Below are 14,187 nucleotides of genomic sequence, written 5' to 3'. Positions count from 1 at the left end.
TGGGAATGTCTACATCACAAAAACAGGATGAGTCCAAATAAATACCTCAATGATGCACCTCAAGGTCCTAGCAAATCAAGAAAAATCCAAATCCAAAGCTAGTACATGGAGGGAATTTATAAACATCAGAGCGATAATTAATGAAGACTAAATAATTAATGAGACTTAAAAAACCCAAAGAATTAATGGATTGAATAGCTGGTTATTAAAAAGAATAAACAAAATGGACAAAGCCTTAGAGAACATACTAGAAAAAATAAAGACCTAAATCAATGCAATTAGAAGTAAAAGAGATAGACATCACCAAAATCCAGAAGATTAATAGTAAGTACTCTGAAAACCTGTACTCCAATAAATTTGAGAATCTAGAAGCAATGGGTACATGCCTATATAAATACAAATTACCAAACTTGAACCAAGAAAAAAAAAAAACCTGAGAAAATCAAAAAACATATAATGAAATTGAAGCAGTAATGAAAAAAAAAAAAAAACCATCAAGGAAGAAAAGCCCACATTCTGAAACTTCAAGAAAGATCTAATGCCAATACTCCTCAAATTCTTTAATGAAACTGAAAGGGCACCAGTACTCCCAAAGTCACTCCTGAAAGCTAGCATTAACCTGACTCCAAACCAGACAAAGATTCAACCAGAAAAGAGAACTACAGGCCAATTTCTAAACAGGACATGGGAGGAAAAAAATCCTCAACAAAACACTGGCAAACAGAATGTAACAAATCATCAAAAAGATCACATATTATGACAAGGTAGGCTTCATCCCTGGGATGCAAGGTTGGTTCAACATATTCAAATCAACAAATGTAATACATCACATACACAGAAGCAAGGACAAAATACAGATGATCACCTTGATAGATACAGAAAAAGCCTTTGACAAAATCCAGCACCTTTTCAGGATAAAAACCTTGAAGAAAATAAGTAGAGAAGGCCTTTATCTCAATCTAAGAAAAGTCATTTATGACACACCTACTGGTGACATCATACTACATGGAGAAAAACTGAAAGCTCTCTCTCTACAGTCTGGAAAAGACAAGTATGTCCAAAAGAAACAAGGAAAAAAAAATCACATAATCTTCTCAATAGGTGCAAAAAAAGCTTTTGACAAAACCCAAAATCCATTCATCATGAAAACCTTGAAGAAAATACATAAAGGCTTTATTTCAACGTGATAAAAGCTATTTATTACAAACCTACGGCTACCATCATATTAAATAGGGAAAAACTGAAAGCTTTATCTCTAAAATCAGAGACAAGAGAAAGATGTCTACTATCACCACTCCTTTTTTTTTTTTTTTTTTTTTTTTTTGGTACTGGGGATCAAACTTGGGACCTTGTGCTTGCGAGGCAAGTGGCAGAACCACTGAGCTAAATCCCCAGCCCTTACTATCACCACTCTTGTTCAATGTATTACTCAAAATATGACCCAGAGCACTCAGGCAACTGACAGAAAACAATCGTGATACGTGTAGGAAAGGAAGGAGTTAAATCACCATTATCTGTGGCGACATGATCCTCTACAAAGAAGACCCAAAAATTTCCATCAAAAGATTTCAGGAATTAATAACTAAATTAAGTAGTGAAGTAGAAAACAAAGTCAACACAAGGAAATCAATAGCAATCTTGTACAACAGTAATGAACTCAACAAGTAAGAAATGAGGAAAACAATCACTTTCACACCAGTGTCAAGAAAAATGAAATTGGTATTAACCTAACCAAATAAATGAAAGTCCTCTACAACAAAAACTACAGTAATCTGAAAAAGGGGGGGAGGGATCTAAGAGGACACCAGAAAATGGAAAGACAGCCTTTGTTCCTGGATAGAAGAACCAATATTGTCAAAATGGCCACATTTCCAAAACTGATATACAGATTTCATGCAATCACAATCAAAATATCAACACCATTCCTCCCAGGACTAGAGAAAACAATCCTAAAATTCATGCGGAACCGGAAAAGACCCAGAATAGCAAACAATCCTGGGCAACAAGAGTAAAGCAGGAGGTATCACAATCCCAGACTTCAAATTATATTACAAAGCTACACTGATAAACGTGCATGGTACTGGCACAAAAACAGACATGAGAATCAAGGGAACAGAATAGAGGGTGCAGAAACAACCCCAGGGCATTCAACTTTTTGATCTTTGACAAAGACACCAAAAACATACACTGGAGGAAAGATATCCTCTTTTTAAAAAATGATGCTGGGAAAACTGGCTAGTCACATGCAGAAGACTGAACTTAGACCAATATCTCTCACCATGTACTATAATAAAGTCAAACTGGATCAAAGATCTATGTAGTGAAACAGAAACAGTTAATTGGAAGATAAAATAGGTAACTTTCTGAATATAACCCCAACTGCTCAAGAAATAACATTAATAATCAACCAATTGGATCATATAAAATTAAAAAGCTGCTGCAAAGCAAAGAAAAAAATTAACAGAATGTAGAGACAATTTACATCACTGGAAAAAGTTGCCACAGCTATTCCTCAGACAGAGGACTAATGTCTAGAATATATAAAGAACTCAAAAAGCATTAGACAACCCAAACTCAAAGACCAAATCCAAAAACAGGCCACTGAAACGAACAGATACTTTTCAGAAGACGTACAAACGGACAATAAATGTATGAAAGAACGTTCGACATATCTGGCCTTAGAGAAATGCCAATTAAAACAACAATGATTTTCCATCTTACCCCGGAAAAAATGGCTGTCATCAAGACTTGTACACCAATTTTGGAAATCAATGTGGAGATTTCTCAAACAACTAAAATTAGAAATTGCATTTGATCCAGCTCTTCCTCTTCTAGCTATCTTTCCAAAAGAGCTAAAGGCATCATATCGCAGGGTTACATGCACACCATACTGATTTCCAAACAGAGAAGCAGAACAAATAATAGCTAAATCTTGGAAGAGGCCTATATGTCCATCAACAGACGAATGGATAAAGAAAATGTCATCTTTTTACACAATGGAATGCTTCTCTGCCATAAAAAGGTTAATGTTGACTCATCTGTAGGAAATTTGATGTATCTTGAAACCATAATGTGAAGTGAAATAAATCAGATACATTAGATATTGCATGATTTCTCACGTATGAGAATCCCAGATATAAATAAATTAAAGGGCAAAATAACAGACAACAGGAAGCGGGGACATGGATCTTTTGCAAAAGGTAGCGGTACCAAGAGATGGAAGAAGAGGAGAGAGGTGGGAGAAGAAGGTGATGGGGAAAACAGAGAACTAAGACGTGTTATGTACATGTAGCAACTCCGGGTGATTAGTCCAATCTATATGTCCTCCAAAACTGTACTAATAAAAAAGGAATAGCACCAAGTCTGTAATTATGTATACTGACCTGCTCTCCCAGTTGGAGTAAGAAACAAAACCGCCTCGCAGAAGTGCTAACGGCATGATTGTACTTCCTGTAAACGTACTCGTAGCTGCCACTGTTTCACCAGAGCACAGTCTGACTATCTGAGTTTCTTACTCGAAATGCACCTGAAAAGGCACATTAGTAATGGATGTGTGTGGAGCTGCGTGAATACGATCTCCTACAAAACAATCATTTCAGTGGGCAAATGAAGTTAGAAACACTTAAACATCTGCAAGGAAGTCTAAGGGCACAGCAAATGACAAAACATTCAGTGGACTCTGCCAAATCTTGGGATAAATAGCAAGAGTCTTCGGCATTTGAGCTGTGCTGTGATCTGCTCTCATGCACTCTGGCCCCAGAGAGGTGAGGCGGTACAGAATCTCCACAGGAGGGAAGTGTGGCAAACAGATAATAACTCTCTGTCCTCCCAGCACCTGGTGTTTGGCTCCAATTTCACTACGCAAGGACAGGTGGGCTGTCAGTCACTAACCCCTACACGCTGCCCGCTAAAGAAGCTCTGTTCCTGGGAAGCACAGTCAGGACGACTGGGGTACGTGTCCCTCAACCAGTTTCCCCTGGTGGGCCAAGGGCCCCACGTCAGGAACAAAGGTCTGCTACTCCCAGGCCCTGCTGATGTCCTTCCCCTGTCTGGTTTGTTGGGCAGACGAAGCAGTTCGTAGTGCTGAGATTTTACCCAGGGGAACATCCAGGCTGCAACTGCTGGTATTTCACAGCTCGGCCTGAGCATGCTGACTCTGTGACAGAACCTGAAGATTCCCTGTCTGCGGGCTTCAACAATGATGGAGATATTGGCGGTGTGCTATTAGGAAAGGTAGCTCCACGGTAGCAGTATCAACAAGACAGATGGCAAAGCAGCCAGAAATTTAAGAGAGAGAACCACAGGAAAAAATAGCCAAGAGGGGTCCTTTTGGATCATACTTACTTCTGGGGTCCGGAAGGCTGTCTGCATTGTCCAGGTTGCATCCACATAAGAGCTATAGAGTACAGCGTGCAGGGAGACTTGAAAGCCTTCCCAGATTACAAACAGATTCATCAGCAAGGCGGAGAGCATTCAAGTCTCAAGGTGCTTACACATAATCTCTGAACAATTACTGGCTGATGAAGGACAGAGCTATTCTGACACTGGGTGACTCCTATAAAGCCAAGCTTCAAAATACACACTCAGTCTATTCATTTCAATGCAGAAGCTAAACTTTGAGACAAGTGGCATGAAAGCAGAATGCAAGACATAAATCGATTCAAAGGTCTAATCGTGAACATCTTTCGGCTGCAGTAACTTGAGTACAACCTTTGACCAGTAAGTGTCTCCTGCTGACCAAAGGAGGAGGAGGAGGATCCCTAGGAAGGCAGGAACACAGAATGGAACACAGAATGTCAGGTATCAAAATCTGCACCTTGCAATGGAAACAAATCATAGAACTACTCAAGCTGCAACAAAACAAAACAAAAACAGGCTGTTTGGGGATCAGCATTCTGATTTGCTGCATTATGCTCTCTAATATGTACAGTTTTTCACAACAACACACAACCCTGAGACATGCAAAGTAAAGGGAAAATGTGACATATATAAGGGGTAAAAGGCAAGCGGAGACTGCCTGTGAGGGAAACCACACACTTGTACTAGCAGGAAAAGGAAAAGATTTCACAACAGCCATTATGAATATATCCACAGAACTGAAGGAAACTATGCTTACATTTCAAATGCTAGACGCAAGTATTTTGAATGTTCTCGCCATGAATAAATGACTGATGACTGAGACAGATACACTTAGCCCGATGTGAACCTTACACAATCCACACATACATCAAATTATCACATGGTCTTCATTAATATGTATGATTTCTAAGTTTCTAGGTGTCAGTTAAAATTTCACAAATTAAAAAGTATCAATAAACTTAAAAAGAATAGATGACGCCACTGACTCACTGAATAGAAAATAGCATATAAAACCAAATCCGGACTTTAATTAGAAAGAAAGACTATGGTAATAGGGAGAACCCTCTGATCTAAGAATCCGTGACTAGCTCAAAATTAAACATAAAATAAGATCCCTTTTATAGGGTAAAGGAGTGTGTGCGCGCGTCTGTGTCTGTACATGTGTGTGCAAATTTGAAGGTAACCAGTAGGGATTATGAGAGATGAAGAAAAGAATAAGGAAACATGCACAGAGCCTCAGAAGAAGGAGGGACATTACCACGAACACCAGCCAGGCATGGGGGCACACACCTGTGATCCCACCCTCAGGGAGGCTGAGGCAGGAGGCTAGATCCCTGTGGGTTCAAGGCCAGCCTGAACTACAGAGTGAGAATTTGTCTCAAAAAATCTTGAAAATCTAAAGAAAACCCAAAAGAACACCAACATATGCACAATGGCAGAAGACAGAGAGAGCAAGAGAGAAAAATATATGCAAAGGAATAATAGCTGGAACCTCCCCACATGAGATGAAAGCACATTGACCTCTATAACCAAATAGCTCATTAATCTTCAAGGGTGATAAATGCTGGGAGATCAACATCAAGAGATATCAGAGCTAAAAAGTTGAAAGCCAAAGCTTAAGAGAAAATATTAAAAGCAAAAACCAAGAACTGAATCGTATCTAAGTGGACATAAAGTGTAACATCACTTGATTTTTCATGAGAAACACTGCTAAATGGAAACGGGAAACATATTCAAAAAGTTGAAAGAAAAACTATCAACCCACCTTCCTTTATCTAGCCCATTTATCTTCACAATTAAGCCAAATTAAGATATTTGCAGATAAATTAAAATTGAAAGACTGAGGTTGGGATATAGCTCAGTGGCACCGCGCCTGCCTCACAAGCGCAAGGTCCTGAGTTCAATCCCCAGTACCAAAAAAAAAGGAAAGGCTGTTACAAATCCTGCTTACAAGAATTTAAAAGGAAGTGCCTTATCAGGAAAGGAGAGACACCAAATAGCAATTAGAATCTGTATTGCTAAAGCAACGGTTTCCACTAAAGTAATTATGTAGGTATTGAGCAAGTGAAGTACACTGGCGTATGAGGCTACTTTCTTAACAAGACATCTGCACAACTATAAAACTGTGTTAAAGTCATATAAAATAACAAATGTTTGGCAATAAAAACGTGGAGAAGGGTGTTATGAATAAAACTACAGAGGAACAGAAAATTAAAATCGCATGGTGGCACACACCTGTAATTCTAGCTACACAAGAGGTTGAGGCAGGAGGATCACAAGTTCCGGGACATTCAAGGAATCTTAGTAACCTAGCAATACCATGTGTCAAAATAAAAATCGAAAATAAAAACAGATAGGGATGAAAGCACGTAGCACTGTGGTAGAGGGTGTTCCTAGAATGCATTCAGCCCTGGGTTCAAGTCCCAGCACTGCAAACAAACAAAAAATGAGCAAGTAACACAAATTCACAGTGAGAAAGGCAATGAAAAAGAATGGGTAAAGGGCCGGGGATTTAGCTCAGCGGTGCCGCCGCCTGCTTCGCAAGCACAAGGTCCCGGGTTTGATCCCCGGTACCAAAAAGAGAACTAAAAAGAATGGATAAGAATTTTTATATGAAATAATATATAAAATCTATAAACGTATTTCACTTTCCTACATTCTTCAATCGACACGAGATTTACACAGAAATATGTGTGGCAAGGTACTTTTGCTTGTAACATACATAAACGAAATATATAAAAAAAATAGCAAAGTGAGGGAGTACCATGGCACTGTTCTGTATCTTACTGGATATACATGGATGAACTGAATAGATGTATAGATTTAGTGTACATCTGAGGCATTTTATGATACATTAAGGTTTATATGGTAAATCAGAGACAGAAATCTCTAATTACACAAAAGCATGGTAAAAATTATGGAAGACACTAAAATGGAAACAAAATGTATTTAATGAAAGGCAGTTAGTAAATGAGGAGCACAAAGCAAAAATAGTCCTGAGCCGTATAGAAAACAAACTGGCGGACATAAATCCACCATCAGGAATAACATTAAATGTGAACGGATTAAGCAATTCAAGGAAAGGAAAAGAATTTTAGACTAAATAAAAGATAAGATACAAATATCTGCTCTGCATATGTGACACTTTAGATTCAAGATGCAAATATACTAAAAATAAAAGAATGGATAAAACATATAGGAAATCAAACATAAGAAAAATGGAATGACTATTTTAATATCAAATTGATAACTTTTTCTAGAAAATGTTAAGTGTTTATGAGAATAAATACAGTCAACTTATCACAAAGACATAAAAATTATAAACTGATATACACTAACAACAGAGCTCCAAAATACTTCAAGCAAAATTTAACCAAACTAAGAGGAAAAAAGACAATTCAAACATAACATTTGGAAAGCTCAATAAGTCCCTTTATTAACATTTCTATCCAGTGTTACTGGGGTATAACTGACAAATACATCTGCATATATTTAAAGTGTACAACACCTGATATTTGCATGCACCGTGAAATGATTACACACCAATCATCGCACATAGCTATCGCACTTTCAAAAAGGGATAAAACATCTAGGCAGAAATTTTTAAAACGCTTACCCAAGATATGAACATTATAAATCAAGTAGGCCTAGCAGACCTCCACAAATATTTCACCCAGTAACTGTAGAAAATACATGCTTTGCAGGTATACCTAGAACATTTCCAGCGTAAACCACATACTAGGCCATGGAAGAGATTTCAATATGTTAAACAAAATGAAATAAAACAAAGTATGTTCTTCGACACAGCCAACTGAAATTAGAAATCAACAACAGAGAATTTAGAAAAATTTTTAAATGTGGAAATCAAACCACATAGTACTATGTAAACAGTATGTCAAGGAAAAATTCAGGTGAAAGCTAGAACATTAAAAGACAACTGACAGCCAGCTTCGGTGGTGAACGCCTGTAATTCCAGCACCCTGAGAGGCTGAGGCAGGAGGACAGCAGGTTCTAGCCAAGCCTAGGCAATTTAGTGAGACCTTAGCTCAAAACATATAAGGAGGCCAGAGAAAGGGGTCAGTGTGAAGGCCTGGGCTTAACCCCACACCGGACACAAACACACACACACACACACACACAGTGCATAAAAACTGACATTTGTAATTAAAAATTGCTTAGTATTTCATATATAAAACCTGACCTGCAAAATCACTCACATTTAACTATATACAACTGTCTCACTAAATATGAAAGGTACAAAGGAATCATCAATATAAAATTCTCAATAAAATGCCTACATAATATATAGGAAAAAAAGACTACAAAAAAGGGAAATGGAATTTTCTTATTGTGAAGCTGCATTTACATAAATTGATATTTTCTTAACTCTAAGGAGACCAAAAAAAATAAAGGATTTATATGCCAATCACTAGAGCAACGAGTAATCATAACACAAAGAGATATAAGCAGTATTTTAGTTACTAATGTAGCTCATTTATTTTGTACCAGGGATTGAACACAGGACTGTCACACTGAGCTTCATACACAGTCTTTTTGTTTGTTTGTTTGTTTGGTACCGGGGATTGAACTCAGGACCTCGCACTTGCCAGGCAGGCACTGTGCTGCTGAGCTAAATCCCCGGCCGGGTCCCAGTCCTTTTTTATTGTTATTTTGAAACAAGGTCTCACTAAACTCCCCAGGTGGGACTTGAACTTCCTGCCTCAGCCTCCCTGTGCTGGGATTATAAGAGTATGCTACCGTGCCCAGCTACTACTGTACCTTTAAAAATGACTACAAAACTTCAATGCTATAGCATATGCCATATTTACTTGTTTGTTTTCCACTAGGCTCTACCTCAGTAATGTACCTCCACCACATAATCCATACCTAGTACATACTGGGAACTGGGCAATCGATGAAAACATTTCACAGAAATACATTAAACAAAGAAAAATAAGTATGATCCACTCTTCAGAAGATTATTTGCCTTTAAAGACAATTTTATATCTTAAAAAGTTAGGCACAGGAAGACAACTATCCAAGATGAATGCTTACTTCAAACACGGAAGGGCGAGGGATACAGCTCAGTGGTAGAGCACTTGTCCAGCACAAGTGAGGCCCTGGCTTCACTGACATATGTGATGTGTTTCTATACATACACATACATGTGAAATAAAATGTTTTTCTTCATCAGTAATATTAATTGAACATAGGTTCTGCTAGTATGTAAGAGCTATAGTCTCACTGTATGAACACAACAATATTTACTGAAAAACAGACCTTTCACCTGGGCATGGTGCCTCATGCTTATCATCCTGGAACTCGGGAGGCTGAGGCAGGAGGATTGACATGAGTTTGAGGCCAGTGTGGGCTACACAGTGAGTTCAAGGCCAGCCTGCCCTGCAAAGCAAGATCCTGTCTCAAAAAAACAAACCAACAAAAATCCCCCCCCCCAAAGACAGACTTTTCACCATTTATTAACCAAAACTTTATGCATACTTGTGAGTAGCTTTGTTGACTATAACCCTAGAAGGAAAATTACTATTTATAATTCGTAGGAAAAATTTAAAATTTGCTTAAAGACACCAATTTAATTTCCCCAAACCCAGTACCATTTTTCTCTCTCAGTAATTTGGTATCATGATAAACAGAAAAGCTATTTATTTAAAATGTTATATTTATCAATCACATTAAATATATTAATTTTCTATGTACAATTATTTTTGTATCTACTGTAAGAAACAACACAGAAACCGAGAATCAACAGACCATAAATAACAGCAGCTTATGCAGCAAGAAAGCCACTGAAGCCAAACCACAAATTCTACAGTAACCAGGCTCAAACAGTGAGGACTGCCAACACTTCATTGTGGCCCCTGTTTCTAACTCAGGACCAAGTGGAGGGGACCAAATATGCTCCCCTGGTCAGTCATGTAAAATGTTCCACCTCTAGCTGGGCTAGGACTAGCTTCACCATGCCAAAAACATACTACCAGGGTGCCCCCAAAGCCTTCCATTTTTCCTGCTAGTTTTCCAACTTCCCTGAAGATTATTGCATCCCTGCCAAACATAGAAGATAATGGCCATATCCCTTGCTATAGAAAACCAGAAATATATCGTTCTTGTTTTCACTTATTTTCTGAATTGTTTGATCTATGATTGGTTAAGTATTCTATCATTTTGTAAATATCTGAAATACCGAAACTGTCACATATACTAAGCTTATACATATACATATATTTTGATTTTCACACAAGTATATACATATTGCCTAATAACAATTATTAAAATATGTACTATCTAGATAAATCAATTCAAATTAGGATGTATTTGCCACACTTGAGTGCTAATGAATATTATATAATTACCGTAGATAGAAAATATTTTGCTTTTAGCATGCATCCCTTCATTTTGTTTGACCAAAATTTTATCTGTTCTCATACAATTTCTCATGCATGTCAAAATTTGCCTCAAATTAACAATTGAAATAAACTATTTTGCTTGGGAAAATGCATCGCTTATTTTACTGATGTATGAAGACATTTGTGGAGCCAGGTGTGGTGGCTCACTCCTGTAACCCCAGCACTCAGGAGGCTGAGGCAGGAGGATCACCATAAGTTTGAGGCCAGCCTGGGCTACAAGTTCAAGGGCAGCCTGAAATACATAGCGAGAGCCTGTTTCACAAAATCAAAGGAAAAAAAAAAAGACATTTGTTTGTATTTGACTAAGAAATAAAAATTGTGTATTTTGGCTTTTGCAAAACATTTTTTCATGAGACTTGTCATTTTAGGTTTTTTTGCTGTTGCAAAGTTTTCTTTCTACAAATACATTAAAAATTGAATTGACTAAATAGCTACTGTACTTTCGTTGTGTATCAAAGGTATATATTGAATTTCTGTGTGAAATACAAGTATTAGTGATGTATACAATTGTACACCCATGAAAAGCTTAGGAAAAATAAAGTACGTTACTTACTGACACTGGAATCTGGCAGTTACATTTTCAACCAATCCGTGGCAAAATGGTGCAAATGGATCAGCAACTTTCCAATACTGAAATAAAGAATAAAAAGTCAACACAGAATTCGTTAACTCCAACTGCATCCTTCCGGACTGACAGAGAGATGAAACAAACTGGAGAATATCTGTTCCCATCCACACAGTAACACATAATCATACAAGACATTCTTCAGACCGAAGGGAACAAATCCTTGATGGAAAACTACCTAAAGGGAACAAGAGCGTGAACAGGAAAATTATATGGATGAGTACACAGACTTTTTCCTATTATTTCATTTTGAAAGGCTGGGTCTTTGAAGTAAAAAGTGATCCATATTATTTTAGACGAAAAATATATAATTTGCACCATTTCTCAAACTGTAAACTTAACGTTTTTTGCAATCAGAGAAAAACATATACCTAAGACAATTGATAGGCAAAGTGAATTAGACTGAGTCAACTTACTTGATTTCAAGCAAGAATACTTAAAAAATATTTGAGAAGAGAGGACAAATAAAGAGAGTCCTTTTGTTATGAAGTTTCATATACATTCATAAAGTAACAAAAAAGGATCACTGCCTACTCCTTCCCAACTTTACTGTCACCATATGAAAGTCCTTTCTTGTTTAATTTCCACTAAGTATATAGTATATTTCTACTAAATGTCAGTTAACTTATTATTCTATATTATATATGCATTTTATATATGCATTTTATCAAGATATTTTGTCAAAGAATGTATCATTTCATAATTGACTATCAAAAGTACTTATATTAAGTATCTATCCGTATACATTCTAGTTATTTTCACTCACATTCACTTTCTTGTCCCTGAATTGGTTGTGACGTACACTCTTTTTCTATGAGTCATTTCAGCAATAGAACGTGTTTTCCAAAGCAAGACATTATTTCATATTCTATAAATGTAGGACTGTAGGCATAAAACATTTTGTTATAGGTAACACAAGAGTCACTTCATTTTATCAGCAAGAATTTTAACAAGTTCCCATCCTCTTCAACATTAGCATAGGATCAAGAACGATAACAACACCCATGTTTTGCCTGTGAATGTGTTTACGCTGTTTTAATGCATATCTATCATTTATCTCGATTTTTAAAGGTATTTTTGGCTTTGTTATTTTCATGTGCACTCTTTTTTTTTGCCCCTGCTTGGTTTTGTCGCTAGTGTCAATCAAATAAAATACCTTTTTATTTATAACAAGGGAAAAATTGTGTGTTGACGAAACAGATATTGAACATTTTGTCGATACTGGAGGTTGAACCTTGGGCCTCCACAGGCTCAACTCTACATCCCGAGTCCCTTCCTCCTCTTTAAAGACTGGGTCTCACTAAATTAATTGCCCAGCCTTGCATAGTACTTGCGACCCTCCTGCCTCAGCATCCCCAGTAGCTGGGATTACAGGAGTGTGCCACCATGCCTGGCCATCTACTGAGAAGCTAACTTTTTTTTTGGTACCGGGGATCGAACTCGGACCCTTGCGCTTGCAAGGCAGGCGGCGTAACCACTGAGCTAAATCCCCGGCCCTCTAAAATATTTTACTAGCTCGATATGTATTTGGAATCTCCATGAAATATAAAGAATATGAGTGCAGCATAAACATCAAAACCCTCTGAAAAGTGAAGACACGTTACCTGTCCGGGAACGGTTCTTCCACGATGGCGCCTTCCCCAGAATCCAGGAAACCGGTAATAACGCAGAAGGATCCTTTCCGCGCAGAAAGGAAAAGAAAACAATGAAACTGGTAACAGAATTCGAGACCCAACGAAATTTCTTTCCGAACTGAGAATAAAGTAAGAATTCCATAGGTGGACAAACCTGACTCAGTTTCTAGCTGAGTAACCTTTACTTCTGTCGCTCCCGGAAGTTCTCCCTTAGGAACGGAAATAATACCGGAAGGGAACTGAGAATTTCCGGGGGGCCAGAAGAGCCCTGGCCTGGAGGCCAAACGGTGCCCCTGCTGGTGGGAGTAGGGAATGGCAACTGGTCGGCGCTTCGACCTAGGAATGTGAATACCATTTATACCAGATATGTCCTGGAGCTGAGACGCCTGAGTAACTTCTATTAGGGTTGGAGTCTTACTTGAGTTGCTAGAAGCTGACCCGTTGCCAACTCCCTATTTAGTATGGGATGAGTGCTTAATCAAGTAGCCTTCTACCTTTTCTACCTCATACCTTCTGCAGATTATTCTTTAAATGATACATTTCGTTCTTCAAAATCTTCATGAACCTTTCAATCTTGAAGCTATGATGTGTGTCTTATATGGTCTTGAATGTCAAGCAATTGACGTTTACGTATTAAAACCCTTTGATAAGGGCCGGGGATTTAGCTCTGCGATGCTGCCGCCTGCCTCGCAAATGCAAGGTCCCGAGTCCCATCCCCGGTACAAAACAAAAAAATACCCTTTCATAGCCAATTACTTAGAAATGTATAAAAACATTCATGACTTTTCAAAGAAGCGTATTTTAATGTGAAAATAGGACATCAAGTATTTACTGGTTATAAAATTTTCATTTTAAATGTTAAACAAGTTATACATATTTAAAGTTTTAAATTATTATATCACATAAAATATAGTTGTTATCAATTGAAATTGGCATAATTAATTGCATACTTATTGTGTATACCTTGACTGTGCAATTGGTTAACCCAAAGAATATTTATGTAGTACCTGCCATGTTATGGTAACTTTCCAATAGTAGCACTTGTGGATTTCAATCTGAAGTTCCCTTTCTCCTCTGCCAATTCAATTAATGTGATCTCATCTGATCAAGGACTCTGGAAATGAAATGAATGCTTCATTGTAAATTA

At 37.6% G+C, this 14,187-nt stretch overlaps 1 protein-coding gene across 1 annotated transcript in view; it reads right to left on the bottom strand.

Annotated features, from left to right (window-relative positions):
* Positions 1-13,269, bottom strand: part of LOC147823311 (uncharacterized) — a 29,825-nt gene extending 16,556 nt beyond the window's left edge. Inside the window, exons 1-4 of the mRNA XM_087193765.1 lie at positions 13,195-13,269; positions 13,011-13,083; positions 11,335-11,411; positions 9,640-9,759 (exon numbers count right to left, since the gene is read on the bottom strand). Of these exons, the coding sequence (XP_087049891.1) occupies positions 9,640-9,710 (71 nt within the window). The 5' untranslated portion in view covers positions 9,711-9,759; positions 11,335-11,411; positions 13,011-13,083; positions 13,195-13,269. The remainder of the gene's footprint in view (positions 1-9,639; positions 9,760-11,334; positions 11,412-13,010; positions 13,084-13,194) is intronic.
* Positions 13,270-14,187: the final 918 nt, after the last annotated feature.

This window comes from Heterocephalus glaber, unplaced genomic scaffold (assembly GCF_053883595.1).
Source record: "Heterocephalus glaber isolate CG9 unplaced genomic scaffold, H.glaber_assembly_v1.0 deba00001594, whole genome shotgun sequence".
Lineage (NCBI taxonomy): Eukaryota > Metazoa > Chordata > Mammalia > Rodentia > Bathyergidae > Heterocephalus > Heterocephalus glaber.
Note: the sequence above shows the minus strand (reverse complement) of the source record. Positions and strands in the feature narration are given on the sequence as shown.